The sequence below is a fragment of the Strix uralensis genome, chromosome 9 (assembly GCF_047716275.1).
Source record: "Strix uralensis isolate ZFMK-TIS-50842 chromosome 9, bStrUra1, whole genome shotgun sequence".
NCBI lineage: Eukaryota > Metazoa > Chordata > Aves > Strigiformes > Strigidae > Strix > Strix uralensis.
Genome location: NC_133980.1, coordinates 29,047,483 through 29,059,113, shown reverse-complemented (window position 1 = coordinate 29,059,113; position 11,631 = coordinate 29,047,483). Strand labels below are relative to the sequence as shown.

Sequence of the window (11,631 nt, the reverse complement as noted above, 5' to 3'; positions counted from 1 at the left end):
GGGGAAGCGGCGCCAGCGCGGCTTTAACCGCGGACGTTAAGCGCGGCCGCGCACGCCTGGCCGCGGCCGCTCCGCGGGGCAGAGCCCCGGCAGCCGGGGCCACTGGTATCGCTGTTTCCTCAGGGGAAATGGGGTGAAAAAATAAGTTTCCACGCGTGTCACCCTGCCGCGGCCAAGCCCGCAGGTGCCCTGCGGGGTGAGCAGCGCTCGGGCACCCCCGGCTCGGCCCGCGGCGACCGCCCCGACGGGGCTACCGGGGCCACGCGTGGCCCCGCGGTCCCCGAGGGGGGTTAAAGTAACAGGCGCACGTGTGGGGGGGACATCTGGGGGAAGGGGTCGCCTGCACCCTCCTTTTCCTATTTGCGGGGCCCTTATGCGCGCAGTGGTTTCGGGGGGGGGGGGGGGGGGGGGCTCGGGGGAGCCCAGCTTGGGAAGGGGGAAATTTCCCCGAGGAAGGGCCGGTGCCGTCCCGGGGGGGTCCCGCCCGCAGCCCCCACTTTGGGCACGGGGGTCCCGGCCAGGGCTGAAGAAATTCGCGGCGCATTTCTAGGCGCAACGAAAAAAACCTCTGGGATGGCGCTGGCGGCAGCAGAGCCAAAGCCGCCGGCGCTGCCGGGCCCGTCCAGGTGAGCGGACTCTAAATCATTTGCCCCCCTCTTCTTCCTCCTCCTCTTCCTCCTCCTCCTCCTCCTCCCCGGCCCCGCACGCACACGGCTCTGCCGGGAAATGAAAGTCATTTATTGCCAGCGGAAAGGAAGAAAGCAGGAAATAAGGTCGAGGGTGGTTTATACTATTATTATTATTATTATTATTATTATTATTCGTATTATTTGGAGGAGGCGGGGAGGTGGGGACCCGCCAATAGCAGCACCCCAGCACGGAGCGGACCGCGGCCGCGGCTCCCCGCCGGGCGGGAGGCGAAGTTACCGGGGGCGGAGCGGCGCCCGTGCCCGGTGGGGGGTACGGGGGGAGCCCGGGGGGGCCGGGACGGCCGCCGCCCCCCCCGGCGGCCCGGGGAGCCTCCCCCCGCCCGACTTCTCGTTTCTCTCCGCGCTCGCTCTCAGAAACGGGCGGGCGGGGGTAGGGGGCGGCCCGGCGGGGGCTTTTCGGAGCAGGTTTGTTAACCAAAGCAGGTGCTAAAAACCAATAAGCCTGGAACAAACGCGGCTCCCCCCCGGGAGCCGGGGCAATTGTTTCCATTTAATAAATATTTTCCCCACGGGCGTTTCGCGGGAGGCAGGCAATTATTCAAAGCAAGCCGGGACGCGGGCCGGCTCCCGGGGTTAAGCGGGGCTGCGGAGCGGGGAAGCGGGGGCGGAGGGGCGGGGGCGGGAGAGCGGCCCGGCGGAGCGCGGCGCTCGCAGCCCCGACGGCGGCGGCGGCAGCCCGGAAGGCGCCGGGACCGGCCCCGCTCCGCGCAGCGGCGGGATGGGGGGAGGATGGGGACGACCCCCTTCGCCTCCCCCCGCGCTTCTCTCGCCTCCCCGCAGCTGCTATTAGCGCAGCAACTCACAAAAGCCTTCCTTTTAATCTGCGCGTTTGGGGTGGGCGGCGGGGGGGGGGGGGGGTGTTCCTCCCTTCCCCTCCTTTCTTCCTCCTCCTCCCTCCCCTGTCCCCTCCCCTCCTCTTCCTCTCGCCCTTCCTCTCTCCCTCGCTTTTTAAGCGGGTCCCCCTCCGCGCTGATTGGGCGCCCGGCCGCGCTGTGACCGCCCTGCCGCTATGTCAGCCTGCGCGCCGCAGCCCCTCGCCTTTGAACTGCCCCGCGCCGCGCCGCGTCCCCACCGCCGGCCCGCTGCTGCGCCCGGCGGCTCGCCGCCCGCCTAGCCGCCCGCCGGGCCCCGCGGGCCGCGCCGCTCCGCGCCTCTCCGCGCCCCGCCCCGGCAGGGCTCCCGCCGGGGACGGCGTTGGCGGAGGACCTGTGATGATCAGCTGAGCCCGCTCCTCCCGCTCCTCCGGCTCCCGCGGCCTCCTCCTCCTCTTCCTCCTCCTCCTCCTCCTCCTCCTCCTCCCGCCGCCGTCCGGCGCCCCCAGCGCGCCCCACACCGCAGCGCCCCGCCGAGCCGCCCGCCCGCCCGCCCGGCCGAAGCATGTCCAAGCCCAGCGACCACATCAAGCGCCCCATGAACGCCTTCATGGTGTGGTCCCGCGGCCAGCGGCGCAAGATGGCCCAGGAGAACCCCAAAATGCACAACTCGGAGATTAGCAAGCGGCTGGGCGCGGAGTGGAAGTTGCTCTCCGAGGCGGAGAAACGCCCCTACATCGACGAGGCCAAGCGGCTGCGGGCGCAGCACATGAAGGAGCATCCCGACTACAAGTACAGACCCCGGCGCAAGCCCAAGAACCTGCTCAAAAAGGACAGGTATGTCTTCCCTTTGCCTTACCTCGGGGAAACCGATCCCTTAAAGGCCGCCGGGCTTCCCGTGGGGGCCACTGACTCTCTGCTGAGCTCCCCGGAGAAGGCCAGGGCTTTCCTGCCTCCCACCTCAGCACCTTACTCCTTACTTGACCCCAGCCAGTTCAGCTCCAGCGCCATTCAGAAGATGACTGAGGTTCCTCACACCTTAGCCACCAGCACCCTGCCCTACGCCTCCACCTTGGGATACCAGAACGGGGCGTTTGGCAGCTTGAGCTGCCCCAGCCAACACACCCACACTCACCCCTCGCCAACTAACCCGGGCTATGTCGTGCCATGTAACTGTACCGCTTGGTCGGCTTCCAGTTTGCAACCTCCAGTTGCCTACATATTATTCCCAGGCATGACCAAGACTGGGATAGACCCCTATTCTTCAGCACATGCGACTGCCATGTAACACCCACCCACACCCCCACAGGCGTGTGTGTGCGTGTGTGAGTGTGTCCCCTCCCCGGGTGGCAGCTGGAACTGGGATTCCTCCGTGTGCATGTACATAAAACCTGCAGAAGCAAAAGGCCACCCGAAACAGGACTCTGCCGCCCGCCACCGGGCCGGGACAGACGCGGACGCTGCCTCGGGGACTCGGAGATGCTCTCGCCTAAACCTCGTCCTGAGAGCTGGCCCCAGGCTCGGGGGGGAGCTGCAATCGCGGGGGCGGATAGGAGCCCGGCACTTGTCAGAGTTGTAAATGTGTTTAAAAAAAAAAAAAAAAAAAAAAAAGCGAACCTTGAACTGCCCTTTCGGGACAACGCGGGGGAGAAAAAGACAAAAAACAAAAAAACCCAGAGAGAGGCGGTTTCGATTTTTATTTATTCTCTATGTCTATGAGTTCTCCAGGGTCTCATGTCACTTGGACTTGACTTTGGGAAGTCTCGGTCTTACTATGATTTTTTTTGGTTTTGTTTTCCTTTTGCACATTAAAAGACGAGATCGGCTGTGTTATATATATAAATATATATATATTTTGCCACCACGCACTACTAGGTAAAATTGCTTTTCATGTCAGAAAAAGGCTCTTCAAAGTCAAAAAAAAGAAAAAAAAAAAAAGAAGGGAGAAACATTTATATTTAAAACATATGATAGTGTTTGCTTAATTTAAAACAGATAGTCCTTAAATTTGTGTGATCCAGTGAGACTAGATCTAAGTTTACTTTAGACAGAGCGTCAGGTATGAAGTCAGGCAGTAGAATTGTAAAAAATTAATACTACTACTACTAATACTACTAATAATAACGAAAAACCGAATAAAAACCGATGGTAATTTAAATATGTTTTCACAATGTCTTGGGGAAGAAGAAGAAAAAAAATATGTATCCGGCAGGATTTTACCTCGTTAAACCTTTTCATTTGTTGAACAAAGACGTTTTGAATAAAGACAATCTGTCATCAAACGAGGCAACTGCGTGGTGTAAATGCGGTGCCCCGGCTCTCCCCGGCCCCGCGTCCCGCACCGGCGGCCGCCGGGGGCTGCGGGCGATGCTCCCCGCGGCGGGGCCGAGCTCCGCCCGCAGCCCCGGCCCCGCCGCCGCCGCGGGGCCGCTCTCCCCGGCCCGACCCCCCCCTCCGGTAGCCGATCTCACCGGCTCGGGGCCGGTTTGGAGCCGGGCCGGGCCGGGTCGGGCTCCGTTTGGAGCCCGTCGGGGGAAAGGCGGCTGCGGGGTGAGAAAGCTCCAGAAAAAAAACAGGGATGGAGCCACGGCAATCCCGAGGGTCTGCGGGGGGGCGGGGGGGGCTGGTCCCCTCCGCCCTGGCCCCCCATCCCGTCGGGGAATCGAGCTTTCTCAAGTTGCCTCCGCGGCGTTAAAGTTTTACCGGTGCGAGGAGAGATTTGGAGCGGGGGGTGTTGATGGTGATGGAAGGGGGTGGGTTGAAACCGGCATCTCGTCCGGATCAATTAGTGATTTGGGGGGGGAGGGGGGTATTCATGGGGGCCCCTTTGTGAGGGCGAGAGTCTCGTTGGAGAGGGGGAGCAGAGACGGAGGGGACGGAGTAGGACGCAGAGGTCCGTCTGGAGGAGCTGAATAGCCGGAGCGATGCGTGTTTGGATGTGCTTTGCTCATTAAGTGCTCTTTGGAGACCGGTGTTAGAATTAAACGGCATAACACAATTAACATACATGGGGCTTGAATGGGAGGGTAAGCAGAGGAAGAATAGATAGATAAATAAATGAGAGATCAGGCGAAGGTAAACAAAAGCGGAGAGGAGAAAAGGGCTGAAAGGAGAGGTTAGAATGGCTGCTCCAGCCTTGTTTAGCATGACAAAACAGCTCTTACAAATGAGGACAATTAAAGGAGCTGGCTTCGGGAGGGCCTGGGAGCAGCGGGACGATCCGCTGGGACACGCGGGGCTGAATGCGCCCGGCGTGGGGCAGGGAGGCGCGGCGCGGCGCCGGCAGCGCCGAGCGCTGATTTAACCCCAGCTGACAGTTGCTGTCAGTCTGGGTGATAACACCGATAGCTCAGTGTCCTTTAACATCCACCCAGATTAGTCTGACAATGGTCGGAGGGAGAGCGAGGGGGGGAAAGCGCCTGCCCGCGGCCCGCCGGGCCCCGCAGGAGATGGGGGGCAGAGCGGCCCGGGGCAGGGGCGAGGGGGGGGGGGCACCGCGCCCGCCCGCCCCCCCCCCGCTCCCCACCGCAGCAGAACTTTGGTGGGACCCTCCGTACCCCTGAGCCAGCCGGGCAGGGCCGAGGGGCGCACGTCGGGGCGCTGCTCTCCGGGGCGGCCCCGGCGGCTGCGGGGGGGGAACGGGCTCGGTGGGGGCCGGGGTGCTCGGGGCAAAACCGGGGCCAGGTGGGGGAGCGCGAAGCGACGGGGCTGGAAACTTTAGCGGGGATCTTTCCTTCCTACTTTCCTTCCTTCTTTCCCTTTCTTCCTGTGTCTTGTCTCCTTTCTTTCCCTTTTACTCTTTCTTTCTTTCTTTCTTTCTTTCTTTCTTTCTTTCTTTCTTTCTTTCTTTCTTTCTTTCTTTCTTTCTTTCTTTCTTTCTTTCTTTCTTTCTTTCTTTCTTTCTTTCTTTCTTTCTTTCTTTCTTTCTTTCTTTCTTTCTTTCTTTCTTTCTTTCTTTCTTTCTTTCTCGCTCATCTTTCTCCCTCCATCTCTTCCTCTCCCATTTTCTCCTTTCTCTCTTTCTCCCCTTCAGTTCTCTTTCTCCCTCTATCTTTTTCTCTTCCTCTCTTTTCTCGCTTCTCTATTCCTGCTTCTCGTTCCCTTTCCCTCGCTCTCTCGCCTTCCCCCTCCTGCCCCGCTCGCCCTGACAGCCCTCCCCTCCGAAGCCTCTGCTCGCAGTGTGTTTCGTTTCCATTCCCCCCGCCGTATTATTCCTCCAACTCTCTCGCCCGTCTGCAGGTGTGTAGCTATTTAACTCGTGGAGATAAATAAATTAAATAATGATCTTGACACTGCAATGAACCGATTACTGACTTTGATGTCAAAGGGAAACCAAAAACAGAAAGAAAGGGGGAGAGAGAGAGGGGAAAAAAAAGCTATTCCCTCAGGGGGAAATGCAGCTCCTTGTCAAACCTGTTTCCCCACAACTGTCTCCTTTCAATAAAATCATTAAACAAAGGCCGCGGGGTTATGCGCACCACGCCTTGGGTGCGCGGCCGGGCGCTGTCCCGGGCCGGGCTGAGCCGCGGAGCCTCGCCCGCAGCCGCGCAGCCCCGCGCAGCCCCGCGCAGCCCCGCGCAGCGCGGAGCCGAGCGGAGCCGCTCGCCGGGCGGGGACCGACGCGCCGCGGCCCGGTCCGGAGCCGCTCCCGCTCCCCGCCGCCGGGCCCGCTCGCCCCCCGCAGCCCCCTCGCTCCGCTTTCCCTTTTTTCTCTCTTTTCTTTCTTTTCTTTTCTTTTCCTCTTTTCTTTTCTTTTCTTTTCTTTTCTTTTCTTTTCTTTTCTTTTCTTTTCTTTTCTTTTCTTTTCTTTTCTTTTCTTTTCTTTTCTTTTCTTTTCTTTTCTTTTCTTTTCTTTTCTTTTCTTTTCTTTTCTTTTCTTTTCTTTTCTTTTCTTCCCTTTTTCTCCTCTCCTCTCCTCTCCTCTCCTCTCCTCTCCTCTCCTCTCCTCTCCTCTCCTCTCCTCTCCTCTCCTCTCCTCTCCTCTCCTCTCCTCTCCTCTCCTCTCCTCTCCTCTCCTCTCCTCTCCTCTCCTCTCCTCTCCTCTCCTCTCCTCTCCTCTCCTCTCCTCTCCTCTCCTCTCCTCTCCTCTCCTCTCCTCTCCTCTCCTCTCCTCTCCTCTCCTCTCCTCTCCTCTCCTCTCCTCTCCTCTCCTCTCCTCTCCTCTCTTCCCACCTTCGCTCGGAAAATGGTTCTGTTTTGGCTCATTGCTGCCCGCAGGGCCACCTAGACACTTGAAAGCATCCAGGCTGGCCTTCCTTTAAACAAAACAACAAATAAGAGAGAAAGAGGAAAGAAGTCGGGGGCAGAAGGAACTGGGAGAGCCCTCGCTGGCGCCCAGGTGTAGCCGTGTGATCGCCGGGGAGCTCTGCTGCAGCAGAGACAAAGACAGAAGGGGAATTATGTGATGTTAGAAAACTTTATTTTAAAGGACACATTAAGCCCATAGAAGTCTCTGAGAGATATTACTTATTTCTGCTTATTAGTGATAATAGCCCAGTAAATTTGCTATTGAGTGTATCAAAGGCATTCAAAGAGACTTTGAAACATCAAAAAGATTGCAATTCTGATTTTACGGTTTTATTCCAGGCCCGACCTCCTGGCTACATTCCTTGATTGTAGTGTCTTAAAGTAAGCGGTGATCAGAAACACGTCCTCCTCCTCCTCCTCCTCCTCCTCCTCCTCCTCCGCTCGCAGCAGCCCCGACCGGCCGGACCGGACCGGGGGTCCACGCGTGGGGCTCCGGCCGCGCCGCGTCCCTGCTCCGCCGCTGCTCCGGGTTGTAAAGGGCCGGCGTGGGGGCGGGCAGGTGGAAACACGTCCCGTGCTGCCCGCGGGCAGAGCGCAGGCAGGAGGGTCCCCCAGCCTGAACGGGTTTACCGCCTCCCTTAAAAAAAACCCTAAAAGAAATCATTAAAAATGCTTAAAAATTAGGATATTGAGCTAAATCCAGCCCAGCCCGCTGCTGCTCCCGCTCCCCGCTGGGGGAGGCGGCGGGCCGGGGAGGGCAGGAGGGACCCCGACTCCGCGGGGGGAAAGCGGGCTCTGTCTTCCGCGCTGCTCCTCACTCCGGAGCGAGGCAGCTTCTACCACTGCCGGGGCTTTTGATGTGTCTGTAATTCACCTTTTTTTTTTTTTCTTTTTTTTTTTTTTTTTTTCCCCTTCGGTCCTTAATTTTGCCTCCCCGTCTCTCTTTTCTCCCTTCACACGCCTCTGTTCCAGTTGGGGTGTTTTATACCAACATCAAAGGGACAACCCAGCCTTTATTATTATTTTTTTTTTCCTTCCCTTTTTATTAGGGCAAAATACTTCATTATTACTGAACGCGCCGCGTTTGGAAAGCTAAACAAGAAATAACGTGCAGGGTCTGTGCAGGTCCACACTGCAACAAGCCAACATGTGTACGCCTAAAAGCCCAGAAATTAAATACAGGTTGATCCCAATTTAAAAAGGAGAGCGAGGGAGAGGGAGCCGGCTCTCGGAGTGTGTGAGAGAAAGAGGGGAAGAGATGAGTAGCTGGTAATTATTGAAATATAAGGATGAGATTAATTCAAAGGAAACAAACTATGAAAACAATTGGAGCCGAGTGAAAAGCAAAACCCAGATTAGAATTTGCTTGTGGTTTGTTGTCTGTCTGCTTTCTTTCCTCCTCCCCACCCATTGTCACAGTGCAAGGCAATGGGATTTGCACACTTGAGGTGTAATAGCATTACTGCATTAATTAAAATTTTCATTTCACGTCCAGATTGTTTACTTATCTGCTGGAAACATATGTCGGGAGAAGTTGAGATTCTGGATTCTGCTCCGCTGCCCAAGGTGCGGCGCAGTACAGGGGGGGAGAGGATGACTTCAGATTTTTTTTTCATTGCATCCTCCAGCCTTATCTCTCCGCTGTAAATTATAAGGAGACTCCATTGAACTGAATATGAAGATTATATTTGCGAGCGGCGCGTCCAAGAGCGGCCCCGGTCCCACTTTGAAATGAAACAAGCCGTCTTGCGGGCCCTGAGCCCCCCCCTCCTCCCTCCCCGTGCCGCCGCGGCCCGCCGGGGCTGGGGGGTGTGGGGGGGCCTGGATGGGACCCCCGACACCCGCCCGGTCCCGCGTTGAGGGAGGGAGAGCCGCGCCGCGATGCTCCCCTCTCCTCCCGCGATGTGCCCCCCGCTTCTCCCGGGAGGCAGCGGTGACACCCGGGAGGCTCCCCTCTCCCAAAAGCTGGTGCCTTCCGAAACGGTCCCCGCCGCCAGACACCCTCAGGAAGAGTGCACGTGTGTGGGGGGGCGCTGAGCAGCCCCGTCCCTGCCGCCGGGCCCGCGGGCCGGGGCTGGGGCCGCGCCGTCGGGGCGGGCGCTGCGGCGGGGCCGGGGCTCCGTGCGGGGCTGCCCGGGCGCCGGCGACAGCCAGGTGCTGCTGGTGGGAGCCATCTGTTTATCTGCTTCCCTCTCTTTTTTCTTTTTCTTTTTCCCTTTTTTTGGGGGGTGCTTCCTCCCCTCCCCCCCCCCTTTTTTTTTTTTTTTTTTTTTTTTTTTTTTTGACGAGACCCCTGAGAAGGCAGCGAGGTGCCGTCCTCTCCGCCGGGTCTATCTGTAATTGAATCTAGGTCAGTTATTCTAAAGCATGGGAGAGGCTGATTCCCTCTTTCCAACATCAGCCCGGAATTTGGGGGGGAGGAGAGGGGGGTCTTGCAATTTCATTTAAAATGTAATGGTGGATGAACCGATAAGCAAATAGGGGGAAAAAAGGCTCTGCTTAAAAGAAAAAAAAAAAAAGGCATGCTTTTAATATGCTTCCAGATGGGGGGAAAATGATTTACATGGGAGTTTATTTCCTCTTTGCTGATATGAAAGAATTACAGATACAAAACCCACTGATCTATAGAATAAAAAAAAGAAAAGAAATGTTATTTTCCTGTAAAGGTATCAGTTCATTTATATTCATTTAACCATCCATCCATCAATTCACTTTCTCACTCCCTGCACATTCTCTCTGCCTCTGGTAAACCTACCCCACCAATATACTTTTCTAGAATATACAATGAAGTTTCCTTAAAAAAAAGAAATAATATGAAATTCAGCTGAAGTAGGTAAAGCAAAGTTTCCCTTCTCCCCCTGCCCCCAGCTCCTATTTTGTGTTACAGACTTTGAGTAAATCAGCAATATGAAAATGTTTTAGTTTGGAAAAAATGTCTGTGTATATCTATAAATAATATATGCAAAATAGGTGTTATATATGCGTCTACATATGTATATATGATATATATAGCGGAGTTTGTATGCTCAACATGTATGTACTGTGTCTCTATGCTTATGTTATACAAACAGTTCATTCTCTCCCTATGTGCGTGCCTATAAAATAAAATATACGCATATTGTACAGATATTTACAGCATTCATATATCGTAAGTGCACGGACATAGATTTAAACATACATCCAGCCTGTGTATGCTGTATATATGCACAATATATATGATGCCTACGCACATGCACATGCGAAGGCAGCGTCTCTCTGAATTGGAGCAGAATGTTTGTATTTAAACATAAAATATTTTCTTAAATTCTTAACACGTGTCCTTTATGAGCACTGAGGCACATACGGCTGTATGTGATACCTGCTCCTAGGTGTGTGTGCACACTGGTGCACACTCCTCTACGCACATACAGAGAGTGCGGGCTACCGAAGGGCACGAACCAGCCCGATGGCCTCAAACCTTCCAAATCTAAGCGCCACATGTGCATTTTTTTTTTGCATTTAGGATGGTACCTGAACCTGAGATGCAATTCTCTTTATAGGAGTAGTGACCAGAGAGCAAACCTCTCTCACTCTCGGTAGCACCTTCAAGTATTAAACCAAAGCCACCCTAGGTGAGCTCTCCCCGTGGCTGCTGCTTGCTGTGCGTTAGCTGGGGCCGTACCTGGCCGGAGGTGACTTCTTTCTTCCCGTGCTCTCAGCGTGATGGCCCTGACTCACAGGAATAGTCACAAGGAGGATGAGACCCTGCGCCCAAAGACGGAGGCTGCTAAACCATCCGTCACTTCCCAGAGACCTTCGCAGAGGCTGGAAGTGGAGGGAGGCGGAATAACTTATTTTTCTGGTCTAAATGCAGTAGCAAAAGCTGTGTAAGAAGTTGCCTTTTTATTGTTAAAAATAGGTAAATAGAGAGACAGCTAGATATGGAAATATCTCTATATACAGATAAAAATATATATCTTTATCTTCAGCTAGATATGGCTATAGATCCGCATACAATTTTTCTTACGGCTGCCTGTTAAAAGAGCCTCAGACGGCACTCGGGGAGTCCTCGCCAGTCTTTTTAAAAAAACCCATGTATAAATAAAGCAAATCACCCCGAGATCAAACAGCCTGGTGACAACGTAGATACCAGCTACCTCGTGGATGCCTGCCCTGCGCAGATCCCCTATACAACTGCGAACCAGATCAAAGGCTGGAGTTACCAGACTCCATATTGTAAGTGACACCTGCAAATGTTAGCCCTGCTTCGTGTTTCCAACCCGTACCTGAATAAATACATAATCATATCACATAGCATAATTAATAGGAGTATCACCATGAAGGACTCTTAAAGGAAAGGCTGTTGAAAGAGAGTTCCTGAAGATAATCCTTTTAAAAGGTTTCCTTAAAATGCAAGCACTAGCGGGAATAAGGCAGGTTTAGTTCCAACATCTTAATACCTCTGGATAGCACAGTTTTAGATCTTGTTAATGTCTTTCCTTTAATAGTGGCTTGACTTTTGATTTGGGACTTGCACTTTTTGGAGGATCTCATTGCTGCTGTGGTTCTCAACGAAGAAGGTCCCCAGAGGAGGCCCAGCCTGGCTCCCCTCTCCGTTGACCCATCGGGGACTCACAACCTCGTTTCTGCTGGAAATCAAACGTGGTCGCATCCTGCCTGCTCATAATAACCTTTCTAACCTCACCGTTTCGGAGCAAGCACTGGTGTCCTGCACTTTTGTCTAATGACCCCATTCGACTAATTTTCAGGGTGCTGCTTAATTTGTTTTTTTCCTATCCTGGATGGTATCCCCAACTCCTGGGCCACAGAAACGGGGCTCAGCTGCTCCTGAGCTCTTTGCTCTGCGGTGTTGCCTGACTCCT

General features: G+C 54.9%; 1 protein-coding gene across 1 annotated transcript; it reads left to right on the top strand.

Moving 5' to 3' along the window:
• The first annotated feature begins 2,087 nt into the window (after positions 1-2,087).
• Positions 2,088-3,457, top strand: SOX14 (SRY-box transcription factor 14). The gene has a single exon (XM_074878272.1). It carries the CDS (start codon positions 2,088-2,090, stop codon positions 2,808-2,810), a length of 723 nt encoding a protein of 240 aa, XP_074734373.1. The 3' UTR covers positions 2,811-3,457.
• The last annotated feature ends 8,174 nt before the right edge of the window (positions 3,458-11,631 follow it).

Excerpts from the sequence above, each read along its gene's own strand:
- SOX14 (XM_074878272.1), top strand. The coding sequence starts at position 2,088 with ATGTCCAAGCCCAGCGACCACATCAAGCGCCCCATGAACGCCTTCATG.